Below are 20,321 nucleotides of genomic sequence, written 5' to 3' on the forward strand. Positions count from 1 at the left end.
CACGGTGCCTGGTAGATCTCAGAGGCGGTGGCCCAAAGGGTAGCCCTGGGGCACCAAAGACAGGTGGGCTGGACTCCAGCCACCTCAGGAGTAAAGGAGAGGGTGGTGGGCACCACTGGCTCCAGGCACGGAGACAGGAACCGTGTGCTCATCGACCTCGGGGCCACCTGAGACTGGTTATGAGGGGAGCTCCCTGTGGGATCTGCCACCCTCGTCCCCCTGCTCTGGGCATAGGGAGCAGTGGGTGGGGGCGTGGGAAGTGGAGAGGCAGCTGGCAAGCTCCCGGGTCTGCAGTAAGGAGGCGCGGTGAGGAACGTCAGGGTGGGACTGGGGGGCAGTCGCGTCGGATGAGAGTGATGGGGTATGTCGAGGCCGGGCTGTGAGGACCCACGCTTGTTCTCAGCCTCACCCTGCAGCGTAGCCGAGGTCGTGTAGAAGTTGAAGGGCACGGCCTGCACTGAGTAGTCGTCTGTGCTCAGGCTGTCCAGCTTGTCCCCCATCAGCACCGATTTGCCCGTCCCTGCATTCCCCACCAGCATCACTGGCCATGACTTCTCCATGAGCAGGTCCAAGAAGTAGCGGATGCGGATGGTTTCTGTGGTGTGTACCAGTGAGGCCTGGGGGAGGGGGCAGGAGGATGGGGGGAGAGAGGGAGGAGCTGTAACCCCAGACACACCTGAGCCTCCAATTCCCACCTTCCGAACAAACTTGCAGACCTGGACAGTTTGTCAAATCCCCAGTCTTACTTGAAAGGTCCTATTGTTGAAAACCGTTTGCGACTGGACATCCCATTGAGAAGCGAGTGGGATGGGGCTCTGAGTCCTGCTCCTAAATCGTCACCGCTCTGGGCAGTTACCTGCAGCGGGACATCAGGGTCCAGCTCGAAGCGGGGCACCTTGTCCGTCCACGGCAGGAACTTTTTGGTGTCGGGATCTATGTAGTAGTCAAAGATCGTTCCCTGCGAGGGGAACTTGATTGTCTTAAATTCGTTGATCCACCATCGGCTGAACTCGACCCGATAATCTACAAGCTGTTGGGAAACAAAATAAAGCACAGAAACGGCCCAGCTGAGAGCGATGCCAGGAGACCGGGTCTGGGTGGCCAGGCACCCGTCGCGGCCGGCTGCTCACCTGGTCCTGGAACATGGCCCCTCCGAAGGCCCAGAAGCAGGCGAACACGAAGTAGAGCTCGTACAGCTCCTTGGCAGAGTCGGGTGGTGCGTTCTTCTCGGTAAGGAGGCACTCGAGCAGGTGCAGGATCATCTGGATGACCGTGATCTCGGGCACCGGAGTGATCGTCTTAAACCCGACGCGAAGCTTGTCCAGGCAGGTGGGCAGGTACTTGTCAAAGAGGATCATCAGGTTGGCCTTTTCCGACTGCACTGTGCGGCTCTCGATCCAGCTGCTCACCACCCTGGGGAAGACGGGAGGTGCTGGAGGACTGGGCCACCAAGTTGGGTGCCCCCTGGCGACCCTCCGCTTGGTGAACGCTTCCACGTGATTCTGGTACTCCTGCCTGGTGATGCGGCCAGTCCCAGACCTTAAGAGGATCTGACGAGGGTGTGCTCTTTCCCTGGGATTCTAGCGGTGGGGTGCTGACCTCCTAGAACAAATGGGAGCCATCCTTCCTGCCCCCAAATGCAGATAATACTGAGGACAGTAGAGCTAGATATAGGAGAAGAGGAGAGGGAAGTTTCATAACATCGTCTGGGGGAGAGAGAGGGAGGGGATGGGAAGGGAAGAAAAGGGAAAGGAAAGGAGAGGAGCAGGGACACATCATTGCATTAGCTGGACTCCTGGATCCAGCCATGCCTGAAGCATACATGGTGAATTGAGCCAACTGACACATTCAACGGAAGAGTCCAAACCAATACAACAGGCATTCCTGAGGAGCCACGTTGGGTTGTCTGGCACACATACATCTCTGGAGTGGGTTGTATAGAGGTGGCCCACCACGGCTGTGAGGGGTGTGGATTCTAGAGCCCGACTGCCTGGCTTGAATGGGCTCTAGTGTGGCCAGCCATGGCCTCGGGCAAGTTACTCAACACGTCTGGGTCTCAGGTTTCTCATCCGTAAATGGGAGTGATGATAATCACTCCCATATTTGAAGGACTACCTGGGCTGATATTTTTAAAGCTCATAGAGGGGAGCCTGGTCCACGGTCAGTGCTAAACAAGTGCCTGCTAAAAGCAGAAAGAGCGTCCGGCTCCCTTGCGGGCTGATGAGCTCAGTGAGCTGTCCTTTCTAGGATGCCCAAAACGTAAGCAGGAAGCTCGCGTTACCCGACGCAGCTTGCCTGCCCTCCGCAGCCCCAGCAGACATGCCTTTCTGCAAGTGAGCGCACGTTTTGGAAGCTCTGCCTATTACTGCACCCCTAGCAGAACAGAGAACCAAGGGCTCAAAAATTCTGCCCCGTTGCCCCTGGGCTCACTAGGTAACAGAGGAAACCTTTAAACACTCTACGTCCACAGGCAAACACAGTGCAGCTGAGAACTGGATTCCAAATACAGTTGGTCTTCAGAATGGAGACCAATTTGCAAATCTATAAATAGACTGCTGCATTTGCCTTCTATCTTGAAGGCGGATATATCAAATTTTAAATTTTGCCTTGCTAGAGACATTTAGTGCATGCAAATGTGCGCGCTAGCTTTGATCTGAAAAGCCGACCCAGACCCAGACCCAGACCCAGACCCCGGGAGGACGAGTGGCTTCCCTGCAGGCTCCTGCCCTGTCCCCAGAGGCCACGGGGTCCCTCTGGCCCCGGAGCTTTGCTTCACCTCCCCCTCCTGGATATGCTCAGCCACCCCTGCCTTGAGTCATGGCTGCCCCTGCTGGAGGGCTGCTCTTTCTCTGGGTTGGGGGGGCCTGAGCAGGCTCTCAGCCTCTCCACTTCTCTCCAGCAAAACCCGGGTCCCCTCCTGGTCCCCAGGATGCCACCCCCTCTCTTGGTTATCCCTCTGGAGCCCCAAGACCACTCCTGGCTGAAGGGGCATGTGCAGGGGGAGACCACGTGAGACTCAGAAATGTGGCTGTGTGACGGGTGACGTGTCTACAAGCCAAGGACTGCCAGCAACACCAGGAGCTGGGGGAGAAGCCCTAGAAGAGATTCCCCCTCAGAGCTTCCAGAAGGAACCAGCCCTTCCAACACCTGATTTCAGACTTCTGGCCTCCAGAACCAGAAGAGAAAAAACTTCCATTGTTTGAAGCTGCCCGGTTTGTGGTCCTTTGTCATGGCGGCCACAGGACCCTAACAAAGCAGGATGACAGGTGTTGCTGGACAAGGCGGCATAGTGGTGCTGGGTCTCAGCGGCCCCCAGGCCCCTGTGGGTCAGGCCAGTTCTGGTTCTGTCCCTGCAGGGTCACTGCGCTCGTGTACCCGCCTAGCCCCGGCCTCGCTGCATCGGGAGACGGCGGTCTCACTTCCCACTCGATGCACAGACGCACCGAGCGTGAACTCTCCACCTCCCCCCTCTCCCCACAGGCACACTTCCCTGTGCCTGGAAACACCCATGCCTGCTCATCTCGCCCCCGCTGCTATGAGACATTTCCAGAAAGACCCTCATCACCAGGGCCTCCTCTCAATTCCTCCTCCGTGAATTGCCATCTGGCTTCTGCCCCTGTGGCGCCAGGAAGCTGTTCTTCCTGAGTTAATGGTGAGCTCCCAGCTGCCAAATCCAGTGGCAACTTTCTACGCTCGGCTCCTTGACCGTCGGACGCGACCCTCTCGACGCTGCTTTCCTCCTGAAGCTTTTTTCCTCCCTGGCTATGTGGGGTGTCACCTCCCTGGTTTCCCTTCTACCTGTTCCTTCTCGAATCCTTCAAGGATTCTTCTTCCTCCCAACATCTCTTACCACTCTCCACATCTCTCCGGGAGACCCAGTTTCCGCAGCACGGAGCATCCGAGGGTCAGACACACAGCAGGTGGCAGAAAGCACTGGTTGAGTGAATGAATGAATGAAGTGGACAACTGAATGAATGCAGCCGAGGTGTTTCTCCTGAGCCTGTCAGTCCCAGAATGTTGCACTGGGGTTTCTACTCAAGACCATGCAGGATGTCCTGGCGTATAAATTACCAGCCATGTGTCCAAGTACAAAAACATGCCTCCAGGATCAATGGCAAGCCTTCAAACATTTCTCACATCCATCGCTCCGCCCCGTCCCCAGTGGCCACCCGTCATCTGCTGCCATGAGCTCTCCTCGTCACGTCAGAAAGGGCCCCTGTGCCGGCCCTGGAGGCTGGTCCAGGGTCAGTCCCTTCCTGCCAAGAGCATCCTCGCGCTTCACGCTCCATCCACGAACACCTGACCACCGTCAGTTCCTGGGAAGCTCACACTTGCGCCCTGATGCCCCTTACATGTTGGTTCTTACTTGGAATGCTTTCCCCTATCTGTCCATCCAGAAAGCTCCTTCTGCTGTCAGGCGTCAGCCCAAACTTCCAGCTCCTCCAGAAGACTTCCTGTCTCCACAACAGGCCCAGACCCTCCCTCCCTCCCTCCTCCTCAGAGTTCCCTGCATGTGGTACAAAGTTCTGTTTCGTTAGCTGCCGTGATGCAGAGTCTCCATGCATTACATCACTTATTCACACATCTGTCCCACCTCCTTTCATTGCCCCCACGCTGCTGCCTGGGGAGGGCCCAGCACAAGGTACTTATCGTATGAATGAGCGAGTGAGTGAGTGAATGAATGAATGCATACACAGGAAGTTCTGAAATGCCAACGCCCTCCTTTTTCTCTGCATAGTTTGGAGCAGGAGAACAAAAGCCCAACTCACGGGGTCCACCCTAGATCCGCCGGGTTGATGTACAGAATGCCGGCTCTGGAGACGGTGGCCGGTGTGGCCGTCCTCAGGTGGCTGATCTCGAACACCAGCCGCATGGTGTGGTTCAGGGGGATCCGCTCGTTGCTGGCCAGGGTGAGGACCTAGTGAGGGGCACAGGCCTGTGGGTTTCAGCCCCAAAGCACCCTCGTCCTGAGGGTTTCACAGGTCACATCTCAGAAGAGGAGGAGGTCGGGGACACTCCCCGTATCCCCGCCAGCCACCAACCAGCTTCCCTAATCCAGCGTCTCCCTGCCGTACTCGATGCCAGCCCCCCCCGGCCCTTCCCACCCCAGGGCCATGGAGAGCGTCCACACGTGCGTGGATGACGTAGGACTTCACTCTGAGGCTAAATTTGCCTTTCAAACCATGACCCTGACCCCTCCCCAGGAATTCTGGGGTTCCCTCCTCCACCCAATTGAGAATCACTTTCTTAAGCTGCTTCTAGATAATTCTCAACGCTGTCCGCGCCTTCCAAGATATTAGCTACCCCTCCGACATCGTGCCACGCATCAGTCAGACAGGAACACTACGTCTGCATCCTTCGCCCACTCTGCGGCCAAAAAGCAGGTGAGCCGGGTGCACGCGGGCCTGCATCCTGCGAGGAACGCGCCTTGTGATGGGGGAGGGGGGCTTTCCCTCGTCCATAACGCTTTGTGTAGAACTCCAGGCAGGCCCCCTCCTGAGTCCCCACGCACAGCAGGTCCTGTCTGCTGAGTGCGGCAGGCGAGACATGTGGCATGTCCCATATGCTCCCCTCCCCCACGTTACTGCCTTTCTTGGGGGGTCAGCTCTGGGATCCAGGGGTCCCTTGTACCTTGTTGTCATCCATGACGGTGTTGAGGGACTCGATCCACATGGGGTCTATGTCCCCATCCAGGACGATCCACTTGGGGCCGTCGTGAGGAATGTTGGCCAGGTCCCGCATGATGGTGGAGAAGAGGCCTGTGGGTGGTGGGGCTCTGTCAGGTCCAGCTCTGGGCGGCTCTCGCTGGGGCCACAGGGGCTGAGACCAAGCTTGCCCCCTCTTGTCCCCTCTGGGCCAACACTGGCCTCTCTCTCAGAGGTGGCCAGTGCCCTACTTCAGAGGGACAGCGGAGGCCCTCAGACTGGAGGGGACCTGGCTCATTTCCTGCCCTTCTCCTGACCCCAAGGACCCACCTTTGTGACTCCAGCCCTGCCTCTGCCCCCCGACATCCCCCTCAAGTCTGGTCCAGTTCTCAGATTCAACAGCCCTACGTGGAAGGCCACTGCCCCGCCCTGTACCCCTTCACTCACCCCTTCCCTCTTTCATTCATTCACTCAATAAAGGTTTGCTGAGTGGTCTTAAAAGAGTCAGGCTCAGGGACTTCCCTGGTGGCGCAGTGGATAAGAATCCGCCTGCCAATTCAGGGGACAGGGGTTCGATCCTTGGCCCGAGAGGATCCCACATGCCGCGGAGCAACTAAGCCCGTGCGCCACAACTACTGAGCCTACGCTCTAGAGCCCATGCTCCACAACAGAAGCCACCGCAACGAGAAGCCCGCGCACCACAACGGAGAGTAGCCCCCACCCGCCGCAACTAGAGAAAGCCCGTGCGCAGCAATGAAGACTCAACGCCACCAAAAATAAAATAAATAAAATTAATTAATTAAAAAAAAACAGGGAAAAAAAAGAGTCAGGCTCAGAGCAGGGGGCGTAGGGACAACTGAAGCCCCTGCCCACCCCACAGAGCTAGCATCCCAGTGGAGGGGGTGATGACGCAAGATACACGTGTGGAAATAGATGCCAAGTCACAAAAAGAAAGCAGGGAGAGGGGCAGAGGGGGATGTGGCGGGCAGGGTCCTCTCACAGAGAGGAGACTGGAGCAGAACCTCCCCGGCTTCCTGTCCCAGGAGGGGGATGCATGGAAGCTTGGGTGGGGCGGGGGTGGGGATGGCCCCTGGCAAGCAGTACACACCCACCTCTTCCAACCCCTCCAGTGTCCCTTCCTCCGCCTGGACCACCCTTGGGGCCCCCCATCTCCCCTAGCCCCTCACCTGTCCTTTCTCCAATGTCCCGAGTTTTTTTTTTTTTTTTTTTTTTTATATAAAGCACAGATCTCATCAAGGCCCTTCCCCAGAGAAACACCATTCCCAGCACCCGAGGCTCCAGCCTGCACTTCAGGACTCTCCTCCTGTGGACCATGGGGTGGGGGCCCGTCTCCCCTCAGCCCTGCTTGAGGCAGGTGTGCTGATGCTCCGGTGTCCATGGCTCCCCTGGTTCCTCCCACCCAGGAGAGTGAAGCAGCCCCCCTCTGTGGTCTTCCTGCTCTCTGCAAGCACCATCATTGTGCACCACGCATACGTGTGGGCCCCCTCACCACAGCTGGACCTGCTGAGGGCCTCCCTCGGGGGCTCAGCCACGTGCTCACTGCACAGAGGCCGGCCGAGCGGCCACGGCAAAGCGGGCCCGCCGTGGACCCAGGCCTGGGACGCCTGCTCCGAGCCCTCGCCCTCTCGGCCCTGCCGGGGATGCCGTCTGCATTACCATCTTTCCACTCCCTGGTCACTGGGTTGATGATGCCGAAGAGCTCGTCACAGGTGACGGCCTTGGGGTCCAGGTCCACAGAGACCGGCTTCCTCTGCAGGTTCTGATAGGTCTTGTTCAGAGACTTGAGGACCTGCACCGAGGCGGGGGCTGCTCATTCAGGGCCACATCCCACACCCAGACCCGAGCTAGGGCCCTTGTGTGAGCTCCAAGGGCCCTTGAAGACCCACAGGCAGAATCCCTGCTCTGGGCCTGCTTTGCTTTGGCGACACGCGGGTGACTTTGCGACCCCCAAACAACGTCCAGGAAGACGCCCTGCGATTGTTCCTGTCTGTGCACAGAGGAGGGCTGCTTGTGCCCAGACCGGGTAAAGTTCATGCTAGTTCCCTGATGATAAAAGTAACGCGCTCGCTGAAAGAAAAATTAAAGGAAGGAAACTACCTGTAATTCCTCCCCCTGCAGAGAAAAGGGTTTCTGAGGACATCTGAGGATGTTTCCCATGGGTATGTGTGTAGACAGATATACACACATTCCTTTTTAGAAAACTGGTTCCTACAGTTTCTGCCTTCTAAAAATAACTTGCAGTGAGCGCCCCTCATGTTACATAGTCTTTGGAAATGATCTTTAATAATAGTGTAATAGTCCATCCTGTGGGTGGCTAGCTGAATACTCGGCTGGTTTAGAATTTTCCGATGTTATGGGTATCAGTCATGTTGGCCGCCGCCCTCTGCTTTCCACTGTGCCCAGGTAGTGGTAGGGGGCGGGGGACAGGAGGGCAGCGGGTTGGCTGCAGAGAGGCGGGGTGACTGATTTCAAGGGGGAAGGAGGAGGAAGAGAGGGGGACCTGGGAGAAGGGCCTCATCGGTGGGACCAGGGTCCGCTGGCCACTCCGCGCCTCCTCCGCTGTCCCCGGCCCCCCGTCACAGCTTCCTTCCCGGTCCGTGACACACTTCCTACCGGGACGCACTGGGCTGGGTCCCCGGCTGGGCATGTACCTGGGACTTGCCACTGCCCGCGTTCCCGATGACGAACACCGAGTGCCTGACTTGCAGCAGTTCCTCCAGCTGCACCACCTTCAGCACGAAGCTCTCCTCCGCCTGCAGCTTGAGCTCCACGATGCTCTGCTTGATGACCTGGGGAAGGCGTGCAGGAACGGGGCGCTGGGCCCACCGTGCAGGGCGAGGGAGCCCCCTGCCCAGTGGAGAGATCAGAAGGGAATAGCGGCCCTGCCCATGGGGATGTTTACGTGCTCTGCCGTGGGTGCTGCTGAGAACCCCGGGCGGGGAATGGGTTTGCCCAAAGCAACCTCCCCTTCCTCTCCCGACCCCCCAGCATGGCAAGAGGGGCTGGAGAGGCAACCCGTGGCCTCAGGACGTTCCTCGGGGCAGAGGGAGGCATGCATGCGTGGCCATTACCCGCTGGCAGACGTGACCACCACCCCAGTGTGGTACCTGCCACTTAGGCAGATACCCATCTGGCGCGTGGCGGAAATAGGCATCCTCGGCAGGAAGGAGGCCGGGGTGTGGCTTCCCGGACCGGCGTGACCCTGGCTGTACCCACCTTCTCAAAATTCAGGTCCCGTTTCCGAGGCACGTCCAGTGCGGGGAAGAGGTCCCCGATGAGCCCCATGAACACGGGCAGGTCGTCGGCGACAATCTTGGGGATGTTGAAGTCCCTGAGTGCCCTCATCAGCACCTGGTCCTCTGCTCGGCTGGGGTCGCCCCTCTTCAGGGAGCCGGCCACCACCAGCACAGACTTGATGGCTCGCAGGCCCCAGTCATAATGATCCTGCGAGTGGAGGGCAGGGGCGGGCGGGCGTGAGCGCCCCGGCGGGCGGGGGGGCGGGGCTAGGACCGAGGCCAGCCTGCCGCTAGGACGTGTGGAGGCTCCACCAGGCTGCCTGGGAGGCATGCGGGCCACCTGTGTTTGTAACCCCTCCCGACCGCAGCTCTGCGGGCCCAGGACGCTGTCACACACCTGCTTTGACAGCAGCTCTTTACACAAGGTGTAGAGCGTGATGAACTTCCTGGCCAGAAGGCGGGCCTCCAGAAAGCCCTCAGACACCAGCATGATCTCGCATATCAGTTCAAAGTCGGGGACCACCATGGCGCAGGGCCTGAGGGGGTCAGAGGGTCTGCCTTGGCTTCTCCCCCTCTTCCAACCATGCCCCCACCTGCCCCTGGTCACCTCAGGGCACACCTCACCTGCCAGGAGGAGCACAGCGTCACTGGCTGAGAGTCTAGGCGCGGAGCCGGGTTCCCAGGCCCCCTCCCGCCGCCTGGCTCTGCTTCCCGCCTCACTTGTTCCTCCTACACCCCGCACAGGGGCGTCTCCAGGCCCTGCATCCCTTTAACTCAACTCCTCTGAGACTCACCTGAGCCCTGTGCTCCCTCACTGGCCGGTTGTGCCTGAAACGGGACCTCCACCCCAGGTGTCAGAGGCCCTGGCCGGCTGGTCCCTCTCACTCGGGCCTTGTCTCCAGACTCCTCCTCTCCCACAGCACCCTCTGGTCGGCCTCGCCCTCTGCCCTCCGCAGCCCCCTCCTGGGCACTTCCTCATGCCATCCCCGCCCACCACACACCTGAACAAGGCCTTTAAGTTCTCGGGCAGCTCCGCACGTCCGGCGTACCCGGGGTTCATGGTGATGAAGAGGCCAACGGTGGGGATGAGGCTTATCATCTCTCCCAGGAAATTAAACGTTTCTTTCTTGGCCCGAATTGCATCTTGGATACATTTTACCTAAACAGTGGGTACACAGACGCATTCACGTGGGAATGACCACCTTCGACGGGCTGGACAGATCTTTGTTTGTGCTAAAGCGTGTGGCTGTGAATTTGCAGAGGACCTTCCTGATTTCTTTTTCTTTTTAAAAATTAAACCTTAAACTTTGATACAACTGTAGATTCACATGCAGTTGTAAGAACGAATGTGGAGGGGATCCCATGGGCCCCTCCCCGGCGCCCCCCAAGGGTGACCATAGTGCAGCATCACCACCAGGACAGCAACATGGAGATGATGGGACATCTCTGTGACCTCAGGTGTTGTCACCCTCTATAGCCATCCCCACCGTTCTCCCAGCCTGCCCTCCCCTGACCCCCTGCAACCACTCATCCGCTCCCGTTTCTGTGATTCTGTCTTTCGTGAACGTTAGTAAGCGGGATGGTACAGTGTGTCATCTGAGACGGGCTTTGGTCACTCAGTGAGACGCCCTGGGGATTCCTCCAGGTTGTGGCTGTTCCTTGATATTACTGAGGGGCGTTCCACCCCCTAGCTGTTCTGTGTGTCCCGTTCCTGCTCAGGCAGTGTGACCCGTGGAAGGGCTGATTGGTAGCCATCCCCACATCAGAAAGTCAGCCCCAGGTGAAATCTGAATTCAGGGACCATATGCTGCCTTTGACCCTCGGTGGTGCTGAGCAGCTGCAAATCTCCAAGTCACCACTGGAGGGCGCCCTGCAGCCACAGTTTAAGCCCTGACCTAGGAGCCTGGGGCTTTGGAGCAAAGCGCACGCCTAGTTGTCCAGGACTTTCCTCCCAGACTGGTCTGCAGCCTGCGGCTCACAACCCAGCAGGGCAGGGGCTGGCGGTGGGACCCCTCCCCTCCACATGGAGCCTCTCCTAATGTTCCGTTCCAGTTCCTGCTCCTCCATCTGAGTCAACAGAGCTCTACGTAATTATCCTGGGGTGTGTGCACTGACTTTGGGGGCAGGGGTCCCCAAGGCAGCCGTCAGCATTGCCCATGGGTCCAGGGGGCGCTGGTTGCCCTCGTCCTCTCTTTGCCGTACTGGCCTCCAGCCCCAGGGCTTGGGGATAGTTCCATGTCTATGCCGAGGTGGGGAAACAACAGTGGAGGAGGCCAGCTACCTGCACTCACCCCTAATCCTGCCAGCAAGCCCATTCTACAGATTAGAAGATGAAGGCACAGAGAGTTCAAATAAAGCCCAGAACTAGGCAGTCCTGCACTCTGTCATGGGTGTTCCCAAACTACTCGGGCTCATTTCCTCCTTCTCTCCCTCCCAGCGCCCTTGTCTAACTGATAAACTCCTAGACATCCTCCAATGCCCAGCTCCATTGGTAATTGAGACAAAGCCCTCTGTCCTGGTCCCCTAGGCAAAACTGATTATCTCCTCATCTGTATTCGGTTACATATGTGACACTGGGCCTGATCCTTACTGTTTCCCTTCTGTGGGCCCCACCAGACTGTGGGCCCCTGAAGGACAGGGCTGGGGTCCCGCTCACCTTTGTGCCACACCCCCAACTCAGTGAGGCTGACCTGAGCCTACAGGAAAGCTGACGAGCCCCAAGCCGTCAGGGCAGTGAGTTCCCGTATGTGACCCAGAGACCACGCGGGCCCTACCTGTACGGCGATCACAGACAAGACCTCCACGGAGATTCGATTAAACTCATCGAAGCAGCCCCAGGCTCCAGTCTGGGCCAGGCCCTTGTAGATATTGCCACAGGACTAGAAAGGGTGAGATGGGAGAAGCACATGTGGAGAGCCCTGCCGGGAGCCCCTATCTGCCCTATCAGCCCCCTGGCTGAGGGTCCGGCTTGGGAACTTTGGGGCCCTCAGAAGGCTAGAGGCAGGACGTTCACTCCCTGGGAGGGTTAATCCTGCCCGGGGCTGGGTGCCAGGAAGAGCCCAGACCCTCCCTGGCATGGGGGCTTTGCCTGGGCTCAGATAAGTGAGTTTGTGTAAAGTTCAGCCCTAGCATTTTCCACCAGCACACAAGAGAGGGGGCTTCCCTCTAAGGTAGGGGGATGGACGGCAGGCCCCAGCTGGATAATCAGGATGATTCTTCAACGTTTATATACAGGATTCCTTCTGGGAAGATCCAGCTTCAGATTTCACTTTACTAAAACCCAGAAGGCCAGTGTGGGCTGTGGCCTTGAGTCAGAAGGGGCAGCTGTCCCCACCCTCAGCCTCAAGATGGGGTCCCCTGGACTGTGGGGCTCCGATGGGGGTGGGGCAGGGAGGCCCCCTGCAGGCCCGAGCTCCTGATCTCAGTGTCCCCCCGGCCCCCAGGGGCTGCTTTGACCTGACCTCCATGGTCACCTCTCTTCCGGGCCCTTTGAGAGCTGTGGCTGTACTGCAAAGTGTCCAGTGACCGCTAGGACGCGGCCCCTACCCTATACCCGCCCCTCATGCTACCCCGCCCCCCAAGCTCTCAAAGGTGCTCACTCTGTCTGGTGCCCCCAATTGCCGGGGACAAGCTTGGAATGTAGGTTGGGAGGGGTTACCTCCCCGGGGGAAGCAGGACGTTTGGGGATGCTTGTGCCCACCCTGAAAGCCTCTACCAGACACGCTGGTCATGCTGCAGAGGCCCAGCCTCCCAGGAGGGCCAAGGCCGCCAGTGGGGGCACCACTGCTCAGTCTGTCCGTCTGGTGGACGCCGTCAGCAAACTGGGGAGCTGGTGCCTCCTGCCTGGGTCCGGCCTGCAGTGTCCACACATCTAGAGCTCACTTGGGGCGAGGAGGCTGTGCCTTCTGAGGGAGGGGCCGTGGGTGGTCCTCCCTGGGGACTTCAGGCCCCCCTGGGCCTGGGATGCGTACCTTGTAGTCCATCTGCTTGGAGCAGTTGAAGACGTAGACCATGGTGCCCAGGGCTCTGCCCAGGTCCTTGGTTGTCTCTGTCTTACCAGTTCCGGCGGGGCCAGAGGGGGCTCCGCCCATGATCAGGTGGAGGGACTGGGTCAAGGTTATATAGCACCTGCAAAGGACCTCCGATCACCTCGCGGGTGGCAACCCCACAGCCGCCCGCTTTCTTTCACTGTGGTTCAGTGACACCCCCCAAGCCCCAAGGAGGCACCAAAGGGAGCCAGTGGGAAGCGCTTGTGATGTCACCAAAGAGCAGACACCGTCTTGCCGGCGCGGATGCCACGTGGGGGCTGTACCCACCAGGGCATTAGAGGAGGGCTCCCTGCCTAACCTAACAGTCACTTCACAGGCACTGATGGTTCGCTCTGAGCAGCTGCTGGTCTGAGTGCTTTTTGGTGTTAAATGACTCGCTTGACCCTCAACGAGCTGCTGAGGATTTATAAAGTAATGTCTCCACTGCGCAGGTCCTCAGACAGGCTGAGCAACACCCCCAAGGCCATACAGCCAGTGTCGGAGGGAGGGAATAAGATCATGGCCCCTGAGTCTGGGTGCCTGGCCGGTAGCAGGACTGAATCTGACCCAAATGCCCGGACCCGTCAGCCTCAGCAGGGCACGTTCGGGTCTGACAGCGCGAGGACTCACGGGGAAGGGCCCAGAGAACAGTGTGAGTCCCCCGCTGCACTGCTCAGGGCCAGGCAGGAAGGTGGCCGGTGCGTCCTCACCTGTCGGTGAGCGGGGTGATGACCAGCCGTGGAGTGTTGCCCAGGTACTCGTACGAGTACTGGATCTGGGCATCGCAGATGTTGGCAAAGCAGTGCTTCTTCTCCTCATCCCAGCGGTGCCGCAGCTGGGACTGCCAGGTGAAGGCCTGGGCGCTCTCCACCTGCGGGAGGGGCAGGCCGGTGTGCCTCCTGCTGGCCCCTGCCCTGGGGGTACTCCCCGGCTTCCAGCCCCTCCCGTGGTGCCCACGTCAAGCCTAACTCCGTGCGCCACTGAGTCTCACTGAACCGTGGGCACCCCTGATTGGGCTGCTTGGCCAGTCGCTTACCAGGGCTGAGAGAAGGGATGCAGGAGGCGGTAGCCACTATCTGGAGTCACGTCGCCCGCCTCCCTCAACCCAGGAGGAAGCAGCGATAACTGGGATGGGGGCGTGCGCTGGGGTCCCAGGCACCAGCCCCCCGCGGGGTTCCCGGCCCTTCCCGGCGCCCGTGCCTTGGCAGTGATCATCTTGGCGACCACGTCCCGGGCATGGACGTCGATGGTACAGATGGTCGTGACCTTCACCCTGTCCCCGGGGCTGAGGTTTCCGATGAGCAGGGTAATGAGCGCATTCAGCTGACTGATCTGCAGGAGAGAAGGCACCTCGGCTGGGACACCGATTGCGGGGCACACTCCGGGCTGGGGGGTCCCCCACGGTCGGGTAGGGAAGACCCCCGTGCTCTTGTTCACAACAACGAGACACAGAAAGAAGCTCTCGCTGTCCCCCAACTGGGGGTGGGGAACGCTGGGGAACAGGTCCCCACGCGGAATATCAAGGAGCCACTACAAATGGTGTAGAAGAAGATCGGATGCCGTGAAAGATGGCGGACGTTATGTAAAACCAGGATTTTAAAGCTGTGTGGACAGTTTATGTATCTTTGCCTAGGAATCGATTATATGCACACGAAAAGATTAGAATGTTAGATAAGAATTTGTTGACTGGGTTATATATGGGTGGTGGGGTTTTTGGTTGCTTTCGCGTTTATTTTAAAAGTTATCTTTAGTTTCTAAATTTCTAACCAAGAATCTTTTAAAAAGTTGAATCAAAAGTGGCCCCCAGGGCTTCCCTGGTGGCGCAGTGGTTGAGAGTCCGCCTGCCGATGCAGGGGACACGGGTTCGTGCCCCGGTCCGGGAAGATCCCACATGCCACGGAGCGGATGGGCCCGTGAGCCATGGCCGCTGAGCCTGTGCGTCCGGACCCTGTGCTCCGCAACGGGAGAGGCCACAACAGTGAGAGGCCCGCGTACCGCAAAAAAAAAAAAAAAAAAAAAAAAAAAAAAAAAAAAAAGTGGCCCCCACTTGCTGCAACTAGAGAAAGCCCTCGCACAGAAACGAAGACCCAACACAGCCAAAAATAAATAAATAAATAAATTTAAAAATGAGAGAATTAAAGTCATGTACTTCTAAAGCAGTTACTCTCAGGCAGAAGGATGTTGGGGGGTGCCAGTACTTGGTTGCTTTTGACCCACAGAAATGGCAGTGGCACAGGGGGCACCTCAGAGCAAGAAGCTTTGGATGGACATGGGATGGGGGCACACACCTGTTTCTTGTTGTAATCTTTGATGGCGTTTTCGTAGCCTTCCTCCAGCCTGGCAAACGCCAGGCCCACCTCGGTTGTCCACCAGATCTGGGTGCACGAGAGCGCAACCTGAAAACAGAGCGGCCCCCGGCCCCCCGCCAACGTGAGCATCGTTCAGTGTGACAGAAGAGTTCACATCAGTAAGGTGGCTGTTCTCCACCCACTGTGGCTAACCCAGGACAGGTGAGCTCCGTTCACCCAGCCTCAGACCTGGGCAGGGTAGTCAAAGATCCACTGCTCCCTTGGCTTCTCCTCGTAGGTCACCACGGCTTCCGGGATCTTGTGGCGGAGTGTGGCGCACATCCTGTCCAACACCCGGTTCAGCCAGACCTCCACCTGGGGACGGAGCCACAGGGACCAGAGAGGGGTGAGCACAGCTCATTCTGATGGCTTGCTTTGTCATTTAAAAATTAAATGACCATTTGTCATCATCCTCCTCATCATCCCAGGGGTAGAAATAGCCAGGTTTTCAGAGCAGTAAGAATGACCAGCTTGAAAAATGTGGTCAGCAAGCCCAGCTGTACCCGCAAAACTAGTTGCATTGGGCATTCGTGTGCATTAACTGTTTCTACACAGAGAAGGGAGGGGAAACCAGAGAAAAATCAAGAGGAGAAGATAGTCTATGTCTGACCCTATGAAGTGGTGCCGATGTGCAGAGATGCGGGGCCTGTCTCCCAGCCCCGCTGCCCCGTGTCCCTTACTAGTGGAGCCCCCACTAGCTCCCCAGGTGCATCATCTCAGGGTCTTAGATTGTCATGTGGACAAACCTGCTGACGAGCCTTGTGTGTTATCTTAAAATACAAAACTTCAGCTAACTGCAACCGGGGGGAAAATACCCAAATGAGATAATTGGGTTGATTTTTCTTTTAAACTACAAAGACAGTGCAGGCAGAGCTCGCTGTAGTACGTGCTTATGTCTGTAAGCAGTTACGTGTGGGAAGCATCTGAACAAACTGAGGACTGGATCTTGCCACCGGCCTGCCAACCCCATCTGGCCAGGTTCTCCGAATTCACGTTGTGGGAGCTCGGGTTTTCTTGCGTGAGATTTTTACCCCCCAAGCTGACTTACCTCTGAATTACATTTTGCTTAGTCTAATGTCAAGATTGATTGGGAGGCTTGATCAATACTTGGGCAAAGAGATTGGGGGACGGGGGGTGTGGAAGGCAGCCAGGAAGCTTGCTGTCAGCAGAAGGGAGCAGCCACCTGGGGTGGGGGAAAGCTGGAAAGGGGGCCGGGCTGCCCAAGGTAAAGGGACCCCTCTGCTAAATCAAAGCAGTAAAGCCCCTTATGCTGAGCAGGGATGAGAACTGGTTGGTTCAGGTGTGTGTGGCCCCCTTCAAAGCGGGGGGCGGGTGCCGCTAACACTAACCCCTTGGCATTAATAATAATAAATAAAATAATAAAGACTCAATGGCATTAATACACCTTTTCTCCCCCTCCCTCCCCTCCTTTCTCTTCTTTTTTTTCCCTCACAATGCACCTCATACTGTGTGGGTAAGGCTGTGCTGGAAATTCTATAGAGAAGCCCCTTAAGCATTTGTTCTGAGAGGCAGAGGGAAGAGGAGAGAGGGGTGGTCCCAGGCTGGGGGTGACAGCCTGTCTGAGGCCGTGTAGCCCTATACACGCTGCACTGTTGTCCTGGGTTGGGGCGGGGGTGTCCATCCGCACACGCACGCACCTGCCCCAAGAGGTCACATTCCCGGTCAAAGTCCACGTACTCATCCTCTTTGCTGTACATGCCCAGGCCAAACCTGAGCGGCTTCCCGTCGGCGTCGAGGCGGAACTTCAGTTTACACAGGCTGTCAAAGAGCTTGGACAGGTGGCGGCTCACCTGGATTGGGCGGGGGGGATCACTGGATTTTGCAGCCAAGGGGTGCAAAGGCGGGAGACACGAAGCCTGGGTCTTCCTCGGGTGGTTTTAAGCATCTTTTTTTTTTTGGCTTATACTCCCCCCCACCCCCCCACCCCCGCCTCTGGGATGTTGACTGAACGCACTTAGCCAACAAATGGCAAAAACTGCTCTCAGGCGGACCCTTCCGAATGTCTGTTCCTGAAGATTTCTTTTCCTTGAGAAGGTTCTGTCCCGGGCATGGGACCCGCGTCCCTAGGTCAGACGCTCAGAACCTAAATTGTGGGCCACCCTGTGGCTACCTTCTTGTGCGTCTGGAACTTCATGATTTAAAATAAGATACAGTCACTTCCCTTCGCCGGGGTAGCTAACCCTCCTTTCTTTTAGAAGAGGAACCTCAAGGGACCTTTTCTTCCTGGCGCCTGGGATGTATTAGGATGAGCGGGCGTGTCTCTAAGAAACGGGCATCTCACCCATTTTCCAGAGGACGCGGATGAGGCTCGGGGAGGGAAGCGCAGGGTCTGAGACCAGTCTCAGGTCTTTCTGTCATGGCCCAGCCCCTGGGTGGTTTCAGGTGTGGATGACCTCGTGGAGGTGCCACGGGGACACCTGTGGACACTCCTCCAACATCCCAGGGCCACCTGGACATGGAGCCAAGCAGGGACCTGCCTGGAGCCTGGAGGCCGCACCTGAGGTTGGCCTCTCTTCACAATGCCAGGGGCCCACCTACCTCCACGGGGTCATTTCCATTGGAGAGAATGTCCAGGAGGTCGGCTGAGGAGACAAAGTAGAACCTTGGGAAAGCCAGTCTTTTTGTCTCTAAATAGTCGGCCAAGGCCTTTTCACACACGGCCAACCTTGGGGGAGGAAACAAGGCTGCTGAGTCCTGCTCAGTAGAGGGTATTTTCCAGCCCACCCTTCCACGCGCTAGACGGACAGCCCCGGAGACGCCCAGGCTGTTCACAGCTCCAGTTTGATTCAAATCTTCCACACTTGTTCTCTGCTAGCCCCTGACCTGGTGGGTGTCCCCAGGTATGATGGGGTATAGTTTAATCTCTGCAGTCAATGCTTCTCCTGAGGCTGAAGGCCTGCTCTGTGGCCGGCGTGGCAGGATGTGGCCTGAGAGCTTGCACTCTGAGGAAGGGGATGTGTTAACCCACAACCTGGGGCTTTCCCCGTCCTGGCCAACAATGGGCGCATGACTCGGGTTTCTGCCACAGTGAAGCCCCTCCCCTGGACAGTGTGGGACCCACCTCTTCTTCAGGTTCTCAAGTTTGTTATAGAGACCAGGTTTGTTGGTGGCTTCGACCACGTTGGGTGTTTTCACCGCCTCCTCCATCAAGGCCTGGGAAGAGAAAGGGACCGCCATGGCATCAGGAGCCCGTTTTCTCCAATGGAGCCATTTTTGAAACTGCCCAGGCAGGAGCGAGAGAGCTGTGCTCACCTTAAACTCCTGGTCGATGTCATCAAAGTGTTTGGAGTCCTCCGGCAGCTGGGCGCGGATGTCTTCGGAACCAATGAAGATGCTCTCCAGGTGGCTCCAGGTTCTCTGGACCTCGAACCAGATGGAGATGACCGAGTCCGCTGTGGACAGCTTCTGCTGCCAGCTCGTCACCTCCTTCAGGAAGTGGGACAGGTACTTGGACATCATCAGGTTCTGCAGCTGCACCTGGCTGTCCTCCAGCGTCTCCACCAGCACCTCATCCGACTTGAGCATCATGGTGCCTGTCCGTGGGTGCTGCTCGTGCTCAAACTCCATGGTGGACCAGGTACTATCTAGGGCTTTCAGCACCTTTTGGGGGAACAGAAATCGGGTCAGCAAGTGTCTGGTATGAGGGGCTGAAAAGGACCCAGAATTTCCTAGAACATGGAAGGAAGCCCTTCAGAAAGGAGGGGCTTTTCAGAAAGCCAAAATGTTCATGCCAATGTTATTTACAATGGCCAACAGACGGAAACAACCCAAATGTCCCTCAATGGATGAACAGATCAACAAAATGTGGTGTATTCATATAATGAAATATTATTTGGCCATACAAAAGAATGAAGCACAGGCACATGCTACAACATTAAGGAAACTTGAAAACATGCTTAGTGAAAGAAGCCAGACACTGAAGCCCACATATTATATGTTTCCATTTATATGAAATGTCCAGAAAAGGCAAACCTACAGAAACAGAAAGTGGGTTAGTGGTTGCTTAGAGCTGGGGTGGGGGGTATGAGAAGATGGGGGGGTCATAGCTAAAGCATCTGGGTTTCATTGCTTTTTGAGGAGATGAAAATGTTCTAAAATTGACTAATCCTAATATGTGATGGTTGCACACATCTGTAAATACGCTAAAAGCCATTGAATTGTACACTTTAAATGGGTGAATGGTATGGTATGTGATTTAGAGCTCAATAAGTCTGTTAAAAAAAGAAAGCCAAAATGTGACAATTCAAACTCAAAAAACAGGGGAGGAGAGAGGTCTGAATTGCAAAGGAGTCATCCAGAGTTTCCCTGTGTCCTGGAACTGCCCCAGGTACTGGCTGATCGCCAGCCCTCCTGCCCCCTCCCCCCCTTCAGCTTCTCAGAAGGCAGAGGCAGGATGGACCACAAATGAGGGGGCTTCGTAGGAGAGGAGAGTTCAGCAGGGGCAGGCAGGTGGATCGGGTTCAGAATCATCCCCTACAAAACGTACTCTGCTGTCAACAAAGGATACCTTTTCCATGCCAGACTCTTTCACAGCCTTGTCTACGATGTTTCGGACCTCGTCCTCGTATTTATGTAGGTTCAGCTGGAGTAAATCCGCCAGGGTGGTCTCATCTGACATTTCAAATTTCACCTATGGGAAAAAAAATAGGCACATTCCACGTAAGGTCACATGTTCTCCAGTTGAGGGACAGCTTTGTCCTTCATGGAGAGGCAGGGGAGGGAGGAACCCAGGCCATGGCGGGGGCATTGGAAGCTCCGTGACTTGGGCAGTCACTTCTCCAGGCCTCGCCTCTCCTCCCTGTAAAACTGGTAACAGCAGAGTCCACTGATAGGGGATTGAGTAGTGTCCCCCCCAAATTCATGTCCACCTGGACCTCACAATGTGACCTTATTTGGAAATAGAGTCTTTGCAGCTGTTAAGGATCTTGAGATGAAATCGTCCTGGATCAACTGCAAGGAACCTAAATCTGATGACAGGTGTTTTCATCAGAGAAAGGGTAGGGAGATGTGAAATGCAGAAGA

General features: G+C 57.0%; 1 protein-coding gene across 2 annotated transcripts in view; it reads right to left on the bottom strand.

Annotated features, from left to right (window-relative positions):
• Positions 1 to 20,321, bottom strand: part of DNAH17 (dynein axonemal heavy chain 17) — a gene marked incomplete at its 5' end in the record, with an annotated part of 111,890 nt that overhangs the window by 49,356 nt on the left and 42,213 nt on the right. For both annotated transcript variants that reach the window (XM_081218821.1, XM_081218820.1), the window contains 21 exons: positions 410 to 617; positions 857 to 1,030; positions 1,131 to 1,413; positions 4,770 to 4,918; positions 5,632 to 5,759; positions 7,323 to 7,455; positions 8,318 to 8,455; positions 8,883 to 9,110; positions 9,300 to 9,438; positions 9,904 to 10,061; positions 11,677 to 11,781; positions 12,874 to 13,030; positions 13,641 to 13,801; positions 14,131 to 14,262; positions 15,219 to 15,326; positions 15,468 to 15,593; positions 16,937 to 17,089; positions 17,838 to 17,964; positions 18,361 to 18,452; positions 18,552 to 18,899; positions 19,807 to 19,929. In XM_081218821.1, coding sequence (XP_081074947.1) covers positions 410 to 617; positions 857 to 1,030; positions 1,131 to 1,413; positions 4,770 to 4,918; positions 5,632 to 5,759; positions 7,323 to 7,455; positions 8,318 to 8,455; positions 8,883 to 9,110; positions 9,300 to 9,438; positions 9,904 to 10,061; positions 11,677 to 11,781; positions 12,874 to 13,030; positions 13,641 to 13,801; positions 14,131 to 14,262; positions 15,219 to 15,326; positions 15,468 to 15,593; positions 16,937 to 17,089; positions 17,838 to 17,964; positions 18,361 to 18,452; positions 18,552 to 18,899; positions 19,807 to 19,929 — 3,370 coding nt within the window. The remainder of the gene's footprint in view (positions 1 to 409; positions 618 to 856; positions 1,031 to 1,130; positions 1,414 to 4,769; positions 4,919 to 5,631; positions 5,760 to 7,322; positions 7,456 to 8,317; positions 8,456 to 8,882; positions 9,111 to 9,299; positions 9,439 to 9,903; positions 10,062 to 11,676; positions 11,782 to 12,873; positions 13,031 to 13,640; positions 13,802 to 14,130; positions 14,263 to 15,218; positions 15,327 to 15,467; positions 15,594 to 16,936; positions 17,090 to 17,837; positions 17,965 to 18,360; positions 18,453 to 18,551; positions 18,900 to 19,806; positions 19,930 to 20,321) is intronic.

The sequence above is a fragment of the Mesoplodon bidens genome (assembly GCF_964165515.1).
Source record: "Mesoplodon bidens genome assembly, chromosome: 19".
Lineage (NCBI taxonomy): Eukaryota > Metazoa > Chordata > Mammalia > Artiodactyla > Ziphiidae > Mesoplodon > Mesoplodon bidens.